Genomic DNA, 18,933 nt, shown 5'->3' on the forward strand with positions numbered 1-18,933 from the left:
CAACAACGACGAAGGAGACGATGGCCAATAGTGACTAGACGACGAATGGACATTTTCATTAAGTTGAAAAAACAACCAATTACGGAGATAAAGGAAAAAAAATAACTAAAAAATAGAAGAAAGAAGGAGAAAAAAAACCTTATTCATGATCTACCAAGAGCTTGATGAACCAATTACGACGAAAAAAGCTTTTTTCATTAAGTTGAAAAAAACCTCATTCAATTAAAAACCAATTAGGGGGAACCATTTAGTAAAAGTCCAATACCAAGGGCTTTTTATGTTAAATGCCAATACAATCTACAATCAGTTTTGGGTTTTCCTGGACTGCTCAACAATATAAAGGTATTCTTCTACAAAGACTGAACAAAAAAGGACTCGCAATCTAAGCATTTTAACTGCATCGAAACCACTTTGTGCAAGCACTTCGGATTCAATTCAAGTGGTGAAGAAAACACGAAAGGTCATCACGACTGTGTCAGACGTGATATGTGAATGATCTTTGTACATCTACTGGTTTCCGTGATTACATAAACCATAATATGGAATAAACAAGATGCATATACCCCACAAATGGAAAAACATCATCAATTTTCCTTAACAGTGGAACACACAAACCTAAATAGGACTTTCAAGTTTCAACTTTCTACTAATCCAAAGACCCAATAATGCGGATAACCAACAGAGGACCATCTCACTATCAAGAATATAACTCATTCACGTACAAGCACCACCAGATCTACCTAATCCTAAAGACATAATCTGCTAAATTGTATTGAATGAATGGATATCTTCATGCTACTAGAGAAAATCATTCTTATCAAGTCTCACGATGCATGGATTTTTTACACTTTACAGAGCAAGCATTCAAGGAACTGATTGCTTAATCCACCTTTCCATTAAAACTGGCTTGCAACATCGGTCAACACCTTTCGGGCTAGGCGATATCAATAACTGGAGCAACTAGATGAATCTTCAGATATCAAAGTGAGTGTGCCTCCAAACTGATCCATTAAATATATTTAACTCAATTAGCCAGTGATAGCATTGTCCAGCTGGGTCCTGCTAACAAGGACGCCTTCTTCCCATATCTCAGTCCACCTATAAAGGGCAAACATCATAAAAGGTTAGCCCACTAAAAACCGTGAGACTCGGAAAGTGAAGAAGATGACAAAAACAGGGATTCTCAAAATTTTAAGAGAAGCAAATTTTGTAACACGAATTGCTTCTTATAAAATTTTCTGTAGGTAATGTGTCATTGCAGATTCAAGATCCAAAGAGATTCATATGACGTGAGATATTAGAAAAAATTTCCCATAAATATAGCTCTTTTTATATCATGATAAACAATGCATAGTTCACTTTGAATGTCCCATCTCTGATATTTCGCCAGACAAATTTTTAGCTTGTTTGGCGAAACTTTGAATACTCAGACCATTTCTACTCAACAGTATGGTTGTGGGATTCAACATTTTCAATCTCTTCCCAAAAACCAGTTATCATTTAGATGTGTTATAAAGAAATACTATTAAAGTAGGATGATGATTTGAAAGAGAAACCACAAAATGATACCATCACATGAAGTATGCTTCAAGTTTAAATGAGATCACGATATTTTTATCTTAAAAAAAAGATATACCATCCCAAAACTACATCTTACCTCTGAGTATGACAATGCAGATTTGTAGCTTAGACTTGCAACAGGTCTAAAGTCAATTGCATCTAGGAGAAAAGACTGTAATTACACATAATATTTTTATCATGAACCAGATAACCAAGTGAAGGGAACAAGTTATGGGTCCATAAGTTTGCATATGCAGTAACACTGCATAGGTCTTGCGTGATGCAGACATATGAACGTGGTCACATAAACTAATTTTTTAAACCATTATACTTCAATCTGGCATAAAATGCCATTCACTAGGAAGGATTAAATCTCAATGCTAAGGTCAAACAAGGATGCATTCCAACTTCAGTTGTACCAATTATTAAATGCCACAAAGATGGAGGCAAAAGAGTTCCACTCTGCCTGAATTTTCTTAACATTGTTTTTCCTCAATATGTCATATGGATAAACTTCAGTCCATGTCCAACATGTTTAAATGTGATAACCACAAAAATCATACAGTTTATATTAAGGAATTATAGTTTTCTGCGTATTGAAGTGAGATTTCAATAATAGCTCAAGATATAGTTAGATCTGCAGGTTATGTAACATCTGAAAAAATAGCAGGGAAAAAGATATAAAACAAGCACAATTTTTTGACAGAAAATATATGAATTACGATCAATTATACACACAGAAAAGCTTGCCCATCAGTTTTTATTGACCAATAAAACATAATAAATAAATAGGAGGTATGTACCTTAATCCATCAATATCAATGCACAGGCCTTGGCCATGGCGCCAACCATTTTTAAAATTGCCAAAATATATACTGCCACTCTTAGAATAAAATCTCCCTTCTCCGTTGGCCTTTCCCTTCCAAAAGTTCGCAAACCAACGGTCCCCACTATGAAAATAGAGCCAACCCTGCACGAGTATATAAAATTTTTCATGGAGGAAAACTATAGAGTCAATAATTTTCTATGTACTGAAAAAAAGAAACATTCCATGAAGGTACTATATTAAGACAGCAAAAAGTATCATATACAATTTGACCTGAAGAAGGTAGTTCTCTGATTGAGGTTTCCAACATTTTCATTGGATGTTTACTTAACATCATTTTGCTGTTTAATTTTACTTTCCGTTAACCCCTTAAAACAAAGCCTGTTTTTTTTTCCTTGTTTGATTTGAAAGCTGTAGCTGTCTTTTCCTTTGGTTTTTAATTTCTCTCTCGCACGCTCACACTCAATCTCAAATCAAGAGAAAGTCCTTATCCCATTCACCTCCATCCACTGCTCACTACCGCTACCACCTACTCCTCTTCCTCCTCTCCTCATCCTCTTTATCTTCACCTCCTCCCTCTCCTTCATGCTTCTTGATATCAACGTATGCCGGCATACCATGTGCCGGTACCACTAGTACCTTACAAACCCATACCAGTGGACATCTGAAATATTAAACCATGCCTAGACGATCACTCTCATCAACCATGTTAGATGGATTCCAAGAATATTAGTCAATATAGAAGCACCCCTTTTCTTGATGTGCTAACAAAGTTTACAAAACCTTGTAAGCCATCACATTTCCTGACAGCAGTTGTGCTTAACAGTTTTATGCTGCAGACCTTTTGTTGCACACGATGTATCTTGAGTACTAGTGTAATAATCTAACTCTGTTTATGCGTGTTTCTTTGATTAAATTTTTTATAACCTCTTAAAGCATAGTTGACTTTAATGTATCACAAAAGATAAAGAGTAAAAAAGTAGGCTACCGCATTTGCATGGTAGCTGCATATACATAATGTAGCATGTGAAGATTTTTATTGACCTAAATTGTCAAAGAAAAATGTTATGCAACCAGAACCAAAAATACTCGCGGACACCACTACAGTAAGTTAGATATGATCCCAACATGAGAGCATGCAAGCTCTTGACTCTGAAACACCAAAATTATATTAAAAAAAACAAACTATAAGTCAGTAGTCACTGGTTTAGGAAGGAGGCCACTTATTTGATAACCAATGGCTTGAAGAGCAACAATATGGTAAAGCAGAGAGGGATGAATTGTAAACTTCAGTTGCATCTGCCCTTGATCCAGTTCTTATAAGTTACAGCTATGAACGATAATGTTGTAAGCTCTGATGTTAAAAGTAACTCAAATACTTGATCAGTTAACATAAATGAAAGATAGGTTAATGTGCATGCAGCCTTTTGTTAGAAGAAACAAATACATTATACAACCATAATACATTTACAAGAATTACATACTTACAGTATTCTTCAGTTTCTTTACCATTGAGTCTAGACAATACTCTTTCTTAGTATTAAATCAGTTTATAAGTTAAAAGCAAGGAACTAGTGGCTTTTTAGCATATGTAGAATATCTGTTAGCAAACATATAGTTTAAGAAGTGTCACAGAGTGGAAGATTCACATTTAATAAAATGGTAATTTGATTACATGGATGCAATGTTCTTAATATTGCATGTGAAAATTAATTGAGCCTAAAGCAGGAGGTACCTAGAACTGAGAGGATAAGTGTATATACATTTTAGCAAGAAAGTGAACTTCTGCTTAAGTCAGTGAAATTATAGGAATCTTCTAGCAAGAAGTGTGATTATGTTCTCTTCGAGTAAGATAATCAAGGCATATATATGTTAAAACAAAACTCACTACATCTACAAGCACTTAGGATAAACTGAGGATTTGGTGGATATTATCTGCAAGACAAATGGAACAAAAGATGAAACCTGTACCAAAATTTCATACCTTTCCATGCATAAGATCATCCCTCCATGATCCTTGGAACACATCTCCATTACTGTAATACAATGTACCTAGACCACACCTCTTTCCATTACGCCACATGCCATCGTAAAAGCTTCCATCTTTGAATGTTAGACGGCCCTAAATTATAAAGTTGACATGATAAATCAAATAATTCTGATTTAACACCACAAGCACAGAAACTCTACTTCACATAACTTGACAGGGCACACTTTAGCTCCTTAAGTTAAGTTACATTTTTCTATTCTTATCTAGAAGTATACCTTTCCTTCAGGAAGACCTCCCTGGCATCTTCCTCTGTAACTTCCTCCTTTAAATTGAATTTCTATGACAGGTGTCCAACTTTTTTCTGATTCTCTTTCTGCTTCCTGCAAAAGTTGCAAGTATAGATGTATTTAACAATAGTCAACACAGCTAAAAGGATCATGCTTTCAGCAAAAAGTCCACGAGCTCATGACAGAATCTCCATAATGTAATTGCTTATCTCAGACCAGAAATACTTATAAGCAGTTTGGTTCAAAAAAAATTATAAAAGTTATTCAATGATAACTTGCGAAACAACTATATTTTATATAAGATACATACTGATCAAGTGGTTAGACTTATCTGATTGAAGACTGTATCTAACAGAATAACCTCTTCAAATAAAATGGTAAAAAAATGATTAATTCCATTCTCTTGGTTATCATGTTGATGGTTAAAATTGAATTCTTTTATTCAGAAACCAAACAGGTTACTGTTTTCCACTTAATTATGGGTTAACTGCATTTCTTTCCTTGATGCTTGAATTGAATGGCCCCTCAAAGAACTCCTGAACTTCAGATATTTGCTAAAAATAAGGATCCAAAGGTCCATGAAATGTTTTCATATGTAATGTTGGTCATGATACAAACATTGGTTCAGGATCATTATAGAAATTAGCATAACAAAGATCATTATGGAAAAGTATAACAACATTTACACTACACCAACCTGCAGGTACAAAGCTAAAAGACCAAATAGTAAAACAAACTATCATAAACTTAAAAAACATACCTTAAAGTGGCTGGAGTGAAATTTAGCCATGCACACAATGCAGCTCGGCAAACGAATTATAATGTATAGCTACTCTAATGATGGAAAGAATGTGACCAACAACCAGAAACCAAGTGATGTGTTAAGACTGTCAGTTTCCCGACCTGATTGCTTCTTAAGAGTTTCATTCTTTCCAAATTTTTCTTAGCATCAAAAGGACTAATCACTTTGCGAAGCCAGGCAATCACCTAAAGCAAAGTTATAGGAAGATGGTGACCCAAATAAAGAATGTTCAGATGAACTGCCGTGATACTCAATCTTGCTCAGATGCATTGCATCTAAATTAGTTTCTAACACTTGTCCCTTAGTTCTAACAAACCAACGGGTTTAAACCAAATTCTCAAGTAAGAATTGGACCAAAAATAGATATTACAATTTTTTTTTAACTAGATATTACAATAACTCAATGTAGTTGGCACAACTCGTTTTCACCGAGGGTGAGGCCTCATGCCCCTAGACACTCATGTAAGGTGTGTTGCAGTGCCTATACTTCCTGTACCCCCAGGAGATGAAATAATGGTGGGTGCATGCCTTAACGGCTTACGCACTATGCATCATGCATGCCTCACTATATTCGCTTCAATGGGCATATTTCCAAACCAAAAACCAATAGCACGCCACCCATAGTCTATAGCTCTTTCTCAACATCTCAGTTCTGTGTCATCCATCACCCTTACATCATGTTCTAAACAAATAGGTGAGCAAAGGTGACAACTCCCACATTGACTGAGAAGACAGGATCCTGGGAAACTGATGACATCAGCCAACTGAAAGCAAGCAAGTGCTTTTACCTTCTCTATATGGTCATTGTTAAGGTCAACTAGAAACCACATGGCTTGATGTGGCTGGTGGCATGGCATTAGTGTTATCCCATATCAAGGCCAGAATCTGCAGCTACACAGTGTGGCAACCTTGATTATCCTAAAGAGATAACTTAAGACACTCAACTGCCAAATATTGTCAAACTTGTCTTGAGGGTCAGATGTCAACCTTCTTTTAACAAATATACTGATGTTCGAACAGATCCATGTAACAAAAATTTTCATTCAATATCACCAAAGCTTGACAACTCGTATTTTTACCTAATTTTCATTGCAGATGTTGAAGAACTACATGCTCCATATTGCAAACACTTGATGGTAACCATGGACCTACATCACTTACAACTTTCACTGTAGATCTAGAAAGTCTAAATTGTATATATGAAAAAAAATATCCCAGAAATGGAGGATATCAAGCATAGGAATTACATAGGCAATAACTAAATTGGTCGATAATACTATTTTTTATCAGCTTATTCTATGCTATACAAGAAAATTGCATTTTACCAGCATTGATGCAGCACGGGCAGAAAGCAATCCGCCATTACGACATTCATTTGAATTTCCACCCTTTATCATTGTCACTGCTGAATTATAGATTCCTAGCACAGCCTCCAAACCTGTATCCATCACTGCACCTCTAGAAGCAACAGTTTGGCTATTCAAGGATTCTTTATTGCCGTCACAGTCATCCAAATTGTCTGGGATCCTTGGGTCATTATAATGATCAGGAAAAATCTCAGTTTGTTTTATACCAACAGGAAGACAAAAAGTTTCCATTTCATTTGCCTTGTTAGTTACATGTAAAGCACACTCTTTAGCCCATAGCTGTGCAATGTCGAATCCAGGACCAATATTCTGAATACTAGGATGGTCATTCTGAATACCTGGCTGTTCTGCATAGCACAATAAATCTAGTTCAATATTGTAAGCTTGTTAAAAGTTTAACAAAAAGATTCAACATTAATTGGAGAATTGTCTGAAGGAAAATATCTTTAATGAATCTGACATACCATTTTTAGTTTCATTACTGTTTTCGTGGACAAGTTCATGACTCCACTCTGAAGATTTAGCTTCACTTTCGACTTCAGAACTTGTTATTCTACAATAAGAAGACAACAAAAAAATATATATCTCCTCATTTTCCAGTACAATAGTATGAAAATGAATGAACAAAGAAATTCGATGAATTTAGAGTGTCACATACCCCGTAGATACATCATTTTGTATTTCTTGAGGGCACTGATTAAGATAATCAATAGCACAATTGGCTGAATCCAAATTTGAGATGGTCCCATTATCTGAGGGGCTCGAGGCATCCACTATGGGTTTAGAAGCACAAACTGCTACATCATTTTGTGGCTGGGAAAAGCCGCTCCCAATGAGTGACGAGAGAAACGGAAAATGCAGAGCCAGACTTGTCAAAAGGCCCTTCTTATGAGAAACAACATTCTGACTACTTCTGAGAAGAAAGGAAAAAGTATATATCTTAGAAAGGCATACGCAATGTCATTTTCAAACATGGATGATTTGCATAGAACTAATTGTGATGCCATCAGTAAATGAAACATGCAACAGATATTAAGTGAATCATGTTGATTGAGTACATCCAGAACCATTAACAAGATTCAAAATTTCAAACAAGCTTTTCTCATTTGCTCCTCTTCTGTTTTCTCAGTTTTGTAATAATCTAACAAATAAACTTCTCCGATGACTTGGTTTGGCTTTGAAAAATATCCATTAAATACTACTGATTACTCTAATGATGGTACCTGCTTCATTTTCTATGATTTTCTATAAATACATAAATAGTTGGAATTGCTGAGTGAAGATGTCTACAATGGGTTTGTATAAACCACGGAGTATACAACTAAAATTAAGTGAACGGGTTTGACAGGGAAACCAACCTCTGGACTACACTTACACCTTGGTCATGGCAAACTGATGTCCAGCCAACCATATTGAGAAGTTCAAAACATTTCCTAATTACATCTGGAGCTGTGGGCACCCGAAGAAGAAGACCATCGAGAAGTTCAAACTATTTTCTAGTTACTTCTGGGGCTGTAAGCATCCAAAGATGATGCCCACCCACATTATAAGTAAAATGACCTCGATGACTACTTTGTCTAACATTAGTAAATACAGCAAATCCTGACACACATACATGACCTTAGTAAATACAGCAAATCCTGACTGACATAGTATATCAACATTAGAAAGTCCTAATTGTCAAAGGCCTGCCTTAAACACATTATTGCATAAGGTTACTCGAGGCTAAGATTTAGATCCTTGCCCCAGGAGAAGCAATGATTCACTGAGGCACACCTCAGTTTTCCAATAGGTTGATGCCTAAAAACTTGATTTTTCTCAAGATGTAAATTGGAGATAAGATATTCCAGAAGGCCGTAAGCTTAAAATCTCCTAGGATATAAAAAAGAAAGTAACATATGGCAGATCCTGAATTTCCTAGGATATAAAAAAACAAGCATCTCCTCTTGACAAAAACACTTCTGACATAAATCAAAGATGTCGATGTCTACAAGGACTGATTGAAAAGATGCATAAACTTTCAAAACAACATCTATATGGAAACTTGGGAAACAAACGTCGACATTGTCAATTAACTTGAACAGACATGGATGCAGAATCATGTATATCTATATATAAATATTTGTGAATATCTGTATGGATAACTGTACACATATATGTACATCTTTTGGACTAAATAGTACTCTTTAAGTTGTATCAGACAGTTCCACTTCTAAACCTGAGTAAGTCTTTAAAAACAAGTGAAAGAAGTCACAGTTTCCATGATCACTTACCCAACAATCAAAAGCGTAGTAAGGACTAAATTTGATTCCAGATGAGGTTCTTGAACTGTAGAAATTATGATTTCACTTTTGGATTCTGCAATTTGGCGGAAGGTAATAATAGCAGAACGTACATCACTTTCATTTACACCAGATGCACTTGCAAAGGTGAATATAATCGGGCCATTAAAATCCTGTCCATCAGCAAAACCTGAAATGTCAATATTTAAGTTTCACCAGAATAGCATGCAGATATATAAGTATCATTACATGTATGGTGAGACAAACTCATGATGCAAACTCAATAAAATTAGAACTGACAACACTCCATTGTTCCTCTCCTTACAGGCTTACAGTTACTTGACAGTACTACATGGTAAGTTTCAAAGGTAGTTTCTATTGTTTGCAGCCAACACACAGGATAACCTATAAAAAAGTATATTTCATTAACTCCATTTTGACAGAATGGTCAACTAAAAAGTTATTATGTCGTATAACTTCTCACATAATACAATTCTTTGGTTCCATGTATATTAAAATAAGTTGCCACAAATTACTAAATCAGTGATCATATATGTCACTGTCTTCATCTTCGTCAAAGGGAAAATAGTTGCTAAAACATGATGCAACTCTTGAGAGATATGTCGTTTATAATGGCTTGTGCATAGAGCTAGCTTGAACCTGGATAAATTGAAACCGGTTGAACTGCTGCGTCTCTATAAGCATCAAATTTGCCATGGAGGGGAGGGGAGGAGGAGAAGTGACAACACAAGAGAGGAGGGACTGAAACGATGGAGGACGAGGGAAGGAGGAGAGGACATGGTGCAGAAGGAGAGGAGGGAAGGAAGCAGCGACACAGGAGAAAAGGGAAGTAGGCAGCAGAGGAGAATGAGGACAAGAAGAAATCCAATGAGGGCTCTCAACGACAGCCACAAGCTGCGAGTGAGAGGCAGAGGATGCGGATGTAAGGAAGAGTGCATGATAGGATAAGTTAGGCTTTTATTTTTATTTTCAAAAGAAAAAAAAAACTAGCTGGACCTAGTCACCCGATATGCATAAAGATCAAGGTGCTTAATCAAATTACCATACACAAAAATCAGAGCCTGAGCTATACCTCATGAGAATATATTTAGCCTCACTAGAAATTGGAAAATCCCAATATGCAAGTACCAAAGATAATGAAAACAAAAGGTGCACAACAAGAATGAAAAAGAGAATGATAGAAGCAACAATAGACTATGGACATAGAAACTAACAGAATAAATCCAAAATAAGTTTAATGACAAGTGCTCCATATAAGCAACGATGATTACAATCACAAATGCAAAGCATGGTCATTATCCAAATATGATTTTGCTCATGCCACAAATTCGAAAACAAATTCAAAATATCATTGGTCTTCACAAATTTCAGTTCAGGTTTGTGAGGAATTCTCATAGGATAAGAATGCTTTTGGGAGGGAACTTTGGGTCATAACATTATCCTTTTGTGAGGCCAATGAAGCTTGACAACTCAACCATTGAACTGCCCTGTTCAAAGATCTTATGAATCTACATAATAAAATGATAACAAGCAGAATGATATTTCTATATGGAGAATTAAGGGTCAACCTAAGCTGGACAAGCCTATAACTTCCAATCCCTGCCTTTCCATTTAAAACTTTTAATTGTTGCCTTCTTATACACAATTACTACTGTGTTATATGTTTCAAAAAACAATTAAGAATTTGAAAGGAAACTTGTTCCATCTTTACATTTCAAATGACAACAAGGTATACATGATTGTGTTGAAAACAAATTTGATGAGTTATAAAGCTAATACATTTATTGGACCAAGTTGTACCGAAAGTTCTTGAATAGAAAAACTAGGATAAAGTTTATAACATTAGTTAGCCGATCTGACCCAGAGAAAATCGTAGTACCTTATTTACTTTCATGATTCCACTTATAAACTAGAAATAATCTCCTCTGGGTGCATTCAAATTAACTCTGCACAAAGTAGCAGGAAATAGCTTGGATCTTTGCCATCCGGAAGAGGATGTCAACCCCCAAATGAGGACAAATATAAGTGATAAACAGCAAGTTGTAAGGAAAATTATGATTCAAATAAGAATATACAAATAATGAACAGTCACAACTCACAAGTAAATCTAGTACCTTTATACTGCCACCAAGAAAAGGACAATGGACAATAGCCTGTTTAATTGATGATTTAATGTCATAGCCAGCTCCAAAACCAACTTTAGCTTCTCCATAGCTTTGTAAAATCTGTTAATAAGTGCTAAATAAAAATCATGGTATAAAAGTCATAAATATGAATAGATATGATAGATCACCAGATATCCTACTTTTTCTATTTCCATTGGTCCAAGTTCTTTCATCTGTCCATCTGGTGAATTCTGAAACTTCAGATGAGTCTCCTGGCAATAAAAAATGATAAGTAGTCTGGCGAAAAGATGCTAGAATTTGAGGATATGATTGCATGGAAGACAAAGAACTTACAGATATCATAATAGAAATTGTGCTTAAAGCCAAGAAGACAGCATTATTTGCAGTTTCCAGAGCTTCAGCAAGTGTTTCTACTTCTCTTTTCAGTAAAGAATCTGCTTCAACCACTGCAGTCGAGAAAAACAGAAGATATTACAAGCAACCACGTAGAGAGTAGCAAGGTGCTAGTGGAAATCACACAATCCCAGAACATTTGGTGCTAAAATAAGACAACACTTATTGCAATGTAGATTACATGTAAACTGAACAAAACATTCAATGGATAATAAATCAAGGTAATTTTTAATAAAGTCTTTTAAGTAGTAACCTAGAGAGCAAAAGAAGTTAAATTTACAACACAATGATCCATGCATACTCCATACTCAAAGACCAAATTCTATATATTTAAAATGTTTTGAATTTGATTCATGAATGATCTAATAATGGCACAATGTGGGAATGTCATATCTCCGACATTGTCAGCTGTCTATTTCTCATGCTATTCCGAACAAAGCTATCTTGAATTACAAGAGCATTCCTAGACATAGCATCTTTTAGTTTATGATAACACTGCAACCTACCATTTATCGCAGCAAGTTAGCTTTCAAAAGAGATGCATTATACAATGCAGATCTTGAACAGTATAAACTATAAAGTATAAACCACGTTACATCACCTTATTTGTTGAATGCAAATTGCAAAATGATTATGGAGTGTCAATTTATTTCCTTGTTTAGCTACACATGAAGAACCCAAGCATCACCTGGAATTGATCAGAATCGACAACAAAGGTGAGGTCCCTGCTTATTCTTGAGTCCCAGTATAACCCCAACCCAAAAAATCAGGTCCTTTGGAATTGGCCGTCAATCCTCTACCAGCCAATCTAATCTAGATCAGCAATACTTGAAAAGATAATCAAGCCAACATATATTTATCACTATCAAGTTGCCACTTTGCAAGTATCAGATAAAAAAAGATCTGAAAGTTTCATCGTGTATGCCAATAGGCAAAATGCTTTTGAATACCTTCCTCATATATAGTATAGTCAGCAAATATTTTAATGACAAACGATAAGCACAATTGGAACATTTTGACACACAGCATTACCGCATATAACATGGCTTTGAAAGCTTAAAGGCCCAACATATTGGGAGTTTAAACAGAACAAGTTGACACCTGTTGATGACTGCCAAATAGGTCTAAATTTGTCTTTCCACTAATTCTGTATATTGGAACAATTAAAAAATGAACCCACTTATGACACAGCTAGCAAAGATATAGTCTACAATCACAAGTTTTAGCGAAAGGAAACAGTTCCATCATCTAAAACATCCAAGAGATCATTTAAGAAATATCTGAAGCCAAGTAAAACAATAACCTTACCAATATGAAAGTGCGAGCAATCTTTAAGTTGGATTTCCAATTTTTTTACCTGCACATCCATCCAGCATTAGGAATTAACAATGAAATGCAACTAGCTCATCAAAATTGCAAGGCTGAAACTGGTATATTATAATTTCACAAGCAAAAACAATAGAAAATTCAAGAATCTGACTATAAAAGTAGCAGCTCACAAGTTCTAGAAAATTTATTAACAAGACAAAAAATTTGATATGCAATAATGCACAGTTCTACACATCTAGAGATGTTTACCACTCTTAGTTTCACTAACAGTGATTCCAAAAAATAGGTTGACAATGGACTGAACTAACAACAACATTTAAAATCACTATTACATGATCTTAAGAGATGGTTGGACAATGTTATTCTTCTCGGATGAAATACGAGAATGCTGTAGTCCAACCTTCAAGTATCAGCATAATGCACTTTGAGCTAGTAATGTTGAAGTTCATATACATGATTGGTAATGGTTCTTATGTATGATTGTCATTTAATGGTTCATCATGCATTTTGCATTAATAGATTCACCTTCCAGAATGTTTCTAACAAATCTAGCTCTGTCTTTTTTGCATGTGTGGCAGAAACTAACGCCTGTAGATATTCATTATTTTTCATATTCTTGTTTCAATGTGACAATTTTTTAGAATGTATGGTGATTTTTTTTTTATATTTCAATACCTCTTCCTGCCGTCTTTGTCCCTCAAAATTAAAGGGCTTCAATAAAATTGCAACAGCCAACCCGCCAGCTGACTTGACAACATTCAGAAGTTCTATAGCTGTAATATGATCCAAGCCATGTCCTGAACTGGCAACCTGCAACAAGAGCAGAGCATGAAATATTACAGGCAATTACTTGCTAATAAAATTCAAGATTAAATCACATCTACAACATCACTATCTAGGTCTCACATGCACTATAATATAGTTTGATCTGGGCTAGACTGGATATTGACGAGGACGTCAAGCTCTTAAGTTGTGAGATTAAAATACCTTGGTTTAGTCTCATATCGGAATGGCAAAGTTTTGGATTGACTTATATGAGTTTGATGAGTGTACAACCATTGACATGGACTTGAGCATTTTTGGCCAATAGGCTCAAGAAGTTAACGGTTCAATCATCCTATCAGGCCAAATCGTGACAAAACTAAATGTAATTTGTAGTTTCTTCTATGAGTAAGAAGGATAGTACTTGACTGTATAAACTCTTCAATTTTCATTAACTTTGAATGAAACTCTTGTTAATATATTCCTTTTATTGCCTTAGATAGACCAAGTTATAGAATAACTAAATGTATTTACTATTTAGACAAATGAGGTGGAAACTTCTTTGGAACATGCTCTACAATTAGTTGCCAATACATGTCTCAATAGGGGTAGGCCTCTGCTACTGAGTTGTGCAATCATGACTGTACCACCTCACATGCAGACAAATTCATGCCACCTTGTGCCCCTTCTATGTTGTGTGTACAAGTGTACATTTGCCAGCATAAGCCCTTCAATGAAGCATTCTTTCAATTTGGATGAATCAAAATAATTGAAAAAGTCACCAAATCATAGAAATTTCTCTTCATTTGTCACTAATCAAAGTGTCTCAACATCATGATCATATTCTAGAAGTGCTAAAGGAAGATGGAGGATGACAAAAACGGACATAAGGTGAGAAGTGTACAAACAAGAATGACAGCCGGGGGATGTTGATGCAGTGACAATAGAAACTCTACATTTCCTTGAACCATGCCTGAAATAGAATAAATGAAATACTTCATTTTATACTCAAGATGGTAAGAGTAAGACAATTCAAGAATTATAAACATAATGGTGAAGACTACCTGTATGAATTACAAAAAAATACCACACAGAACCATCAGGACGAACATCAAAAGTCAACAGATAGATAAACAACATTTAATGGTTATAGTTATAGTGCATAAAGTAAGCAACAATGAATTTTAAGCTATAATACAAATGCTAATACCAAAAGATATTTTAATATGTTCTACTTGGGCACCAGTCCACATTGATTTTTGATCTAAGTATATGATGATGATGATGATGATGATGATGATCATTATATTTCTTTAATCTATTTCTCCCAGGTGTGAATGTCATTTTCTTGCTGATTATAGATTTATTTCCCTGACCTCAAGTATGTAACACATAGAGCTAACATAATATGGCATCAGAGGTTGCAAATCCAATTGGCATATTCATGACCAAACATAATATGGCATACCCTCTAGACCAATATCATGGCAATTTATGTCCAAATCCTAGACACATGTATCCAAATGCTTGAATAAGTGTGAATAGCAAGAAGTCATATGACAATTTCTTTTTGTTGATACTACAAGTACAACGACATATGATATCAAAATAATACTTAGATTGACCATTGGTATCATTCATAGTAAGGTAGGCTTCACCTTATGTTTGACTACAAGGTTAAGAAAATCAAGATCTGGATGTGACTGAATGGACCTATATTTGGATCAGTCATTCCAGGTGAATCGCACCAAAAATCGATCACCCTTGGCCAATCTCCAAACAGATCCTGGCGTTGATGACTAGTCTATGCATTTTGACATGTAAATCCAAGCAAAGATGAAGTATGTTAACTTTACATAAAGCCATTTTTCTTAGTACATTTTTGTATGAAACACTTATTATCGCAGCTCTATGTACACATTGTATTTACTTACATATCTATGTAATTTAAGAGCATATTGCATGGGAGTAAACTACTCAACATCCTATTAGAAAGGTCCAACAAAGAAGCAGCATTGGGAACTTTATAATTGACAAATTGCATCTAAGTTTGATGCTAGTTACAAAAGCATGAAACTCTGAAACCTGTTCCATGACACCTTTGAAGTAATTGCACCTTAAAAGAATCTCTCATTTGTATAGTCCTACAACAAAATGGCACAAGACTACGTTAGAGAATGATCAAGATAATCTCTTAAACAATAAAGTTATTGTAGGTAAAAGAAAAAAAAGTGTCATTTATTCATAACTATAATAACAACATTAACAACAAAAAGCTGCAATGTCTCAATTATCTAGGGTCAAATACATATATTCTTTTTGCCATTTATCTCTTTATCATTATTCATAAGTTTTGGGCTAGTAATGCTAACATGATCTTTCATTTTTTTTCATTGCATTAAAAATTAATAGACTATAATCTACAACAGTGTTTCAAATTTTGCCCAGACTTGTACGTACTGGACAACATCTATTGCTTCGAACTTGAACCAACAAGAGACAGGGTTTTCGCTCAGTCTGATAAGCTGGACAACTATAATGTACAATTATTACAATCAACATTTCAAATTTCACCCAGACCAGTATATACCAAGCGACATTTACCAATCCAAACTTGAACCGATACAAATCAAGACTTTTTGTCCAGTCCAGTAAGCTGATTATTGCCCGGTACCAACAAACCAAGTTTACCCCCCAGGTTTTGCCCCAGCGATAACCAGTAGAAACCAGGCTTGCCACCCAGGTTTTGCCAATGACCGACCCTGGCCCACCCCTAGTTTAGGAACTTAAGAGACACCTGTTAGGGCTGAATGCCTTCTCTCCCTTCTCCTCCCACATTCCCTTATGCCATCTCTCAAACCCTCTCAATTCTCACCCAATCCCTCTCAAATATCACCCAATTTCCCTCCAAAACTCACTGAAATCTTCAAGGAGAAGCTCAATTTCTCAAGGGAGAGATGATTTCAACAAGGAATAGGCTCGGTTTTGAGATCCAAACCAGATTTCTCCAAGATTAGGTAAATCCAACACTGCTTTTTCAATGTAATCATTCTATACTGGTTTGCAATTAGTTTTTAGGATTTACAGCATTTAGACGTATTTTTTGAGGTTCCAAACTCGATTTGCTTGATACTAGTGTTTAGGCCTTGGAGCTTGTACACAAAGATCAAGCCTTGAACCATGTCAATTAAGGCCCGATCCACGAGTATCAAGTCAATCTAGATTAGAAGCTCAAAAAATCATCTAAAATAATATGATGTAGGTCAGATTTTTATGGATATATCAGAGATCCAAAGAATCCAAATGGGTTTAATTAATTAGATTGAGCCACAATGAGGACCCCGACCCACCTCCATGGTGGGCCATAGTTTCAGGTATGTTTCAGTTTCTGGTATGTCATCATATTTTCTATCAAATATATCATGCTTATATACATGTATTTTTTAGATATAGTTTGCAATCCATACCCGAAACAAGTTTTGATTCATTCTTTACTATTTTCTAAACAAAAATATTGTATTCAATGATTTTTTACTGTATGTGACTAAAAGTCCAAAAAAGTCCCTGATACATGGTCTTCTTTTTCAATAGTTTGGTATATACCAGACCCATACTGACCTACCTAAGGATTGTAATGTTCCTTTACCAAAATTTTAAACCACAATTATGATGCCATAACATACTTAAAGAATCAGCAACCAGACCACTACTGGAAAAGGCAAATGACACACGAGAATACCTTTGTGTACAATCCATGCTGGTCCATTACCTCACAACATGATGCTTATTGGCATAGTCTTACGATCTCTTACTTTCCATCAATAAAGGCATGGAATTAAGTAAATTTTAATACCACAAATAGCTAGCTCCAGCAGATGTAGAGTCGATCATCAGACAAAAAGCATGTATCTTGGTCTTTCTCCCAATAACCTCTTATATATTAAATATGAAGCTATGCAAGAAATTCACAACAATTACCATCAATGCACTATTAATGTCAAACTACAATCTCAAGGTAGAAAAGATGGAGCCAATTATAAGACAGCAACCGTCAGCACAGAGATCCACCAAGGGAACCATACCAGTCCCTCGAGAATGCACCAACATATGACACATGTTTTCAACAAGCATTAATAAACAAATAACAATAAGAATGATAATAATAACAATTTGTACACTAGTAGTTGTACTTTCCAGGTTTCTTGAAGCAAAGTGTTCTTTTTCTTTTCAGATTTTCCAGGTTTCTTGAAACAAATCATGCTTTTTAGTTCTTTACTGTCTACATAGTGCAAAATTACAAAGATAATAGATTAACAGACTTACACGTCAGCCAACATTCTACAATAAACAACAAAAATTACAAACTCCCAAGATTGCCTCAACCTTGGGCCACACTTTCTAGCTTTGTAGTCATTCAGCATTCCGAATTTTCAACAACCAGACCAAGCAAAGAGTTAAATGAAGGGAGAAATCTTTCCAGGTCGCTTACCAAAATCTGAGGCGAGAGGCGGAAACGGTGGGAGAATTCAAGCAGAAATCGATGACTGCATCCTTCCTACTTCCGATCCCTATCACCTCCACTGGTTCCGAACCCCGACTAGCATCGATACGTCCAACTTCCGACGACGTCGCCGCCGCACGGAGACGAAGGGCACGTTTCCGGCACCGCACACCTGAGAAATCGCGAAGAGCAGGGATCCCCGCACGAGAACCGCGCCGCCAACAGGATGTGCGAAATACCGCGAAGGAGGTCCCTGGAGCGACAGCTTCCATGGGGAGACTCGAGAGAGGGCTCCAAATCTTTGCTTTCCCTCGAGGGTGGGGAAGTGAGCCAGAGGACTGGCGTGGGGTTTCTCGGTCGAGGGCAGTGATAAGAAGACGAGGGCAATTGAGCCGGACCGGACCAAAGGGTCACATTTGATGGGCTCTCTCAGTGGGCCTCGTTTTAGCTCCACTTTGTTCCATTTTCAATTTTATGTTTATTTATTTATGTTAATAATGTCATAATGATTTTTATAAAAAGAGCGCTGTAGGTTTCTTTCATCATTTTTAAAAATTAATAAATATAAAATTAATTAGAAAATGGATGTCACGTAAAAATAATAATAATAATAAATTCTTTATTAAATGAGATCAAAAAAATTTCTAAACTTAGTAGGAAAAAATTTCATCTTAGTCCAACAATACA

The 18,933-nt window shown here is 35.6% G+C and overlaps 1 protein-coding gene across 1 annotated transcript; it reads right to left on the reverse strand.

The window, feature by feature from the left end:
- Window positions 1–535: 535 nt before the first annotated feature.
- Window positions 536–18,605, reverse strand: LOC103971293 (protein ACCUMULATION AND REPLICATION OF CHLOROPLASTS 3, chloroplastic). The gene is made up of 16 exons (XM_009385289.3): window positions 18,235–18,605; window positions 15,831–15,889; window positions 14,654–14,718; window positions 13,659–13,793; window positions 12,963–13,011; window positions 11,595–11,707; window positions 11,441–11,512; window positions 11,250–11,360; window positions 9,106–9,287; window positions 7,491–7,745; window positions 7,297–7,385; window positions 6,791–7,179; window positions 4,652–4,756; window positions 4,371–4,508; window positions 2,364–2,530; window positions 536–1,098 (listed from the first exon to the last, which is right to left on the reverse strand). Exons 1-16 carry the CDS (start codon window positions 18,516–18,518, stop codon window positions 1,029–1,031), a joined length of 2,283 nt encoding a protein of 760 aa, XP_009383564.2. The 5' UTR covers window positions 18,519–18,605; the 3' UTR covers window positions 536–1,028.
- Window positions 18,606–18,933: the final 328 nt, after the last annotated feature.

This window comes from Musa acuminata, chromosome BXJ2-2 (assembly GCF_036884655.1).
Source record: "Musa acuminata AAA Group cultivar baxijiao chromosome BXJ2-2, Cavendish_Baxijiao_AAA, whole genome shotgun sequence".
Taxonomy (NCBI): Eukaryota; Viridiplantae; Streptophyta; class Magnoliopsida; order Zingiberales; family Musaceae; genus Musa; species Musa acuminata.

Bases quoted from the DNA above. Each gene is read 5' to 3' on its own strand.
- LOC103971293 (XM_009385289.3), bottom strand. From the start codon at position 18,518: ATGGAAGCTGTCGCTCCAGGGACCTCCTTCGCGGTATTTCGCACATCC. The intron at 14,719-15,830 runs GTTTCAGAGTTT...ATTCTATTTCAG, and splicing joins TCAAAGGTGTCATGGAACAG to GCATGGTTCAAGGAAATGTA. The intron at 1,099-2,363 runs GTACATACCTCC...TGCCCTTTATAG, and splicing joins ATTGATATTGATGGATTAAG to GTGGACTGAGATATGGGAAG.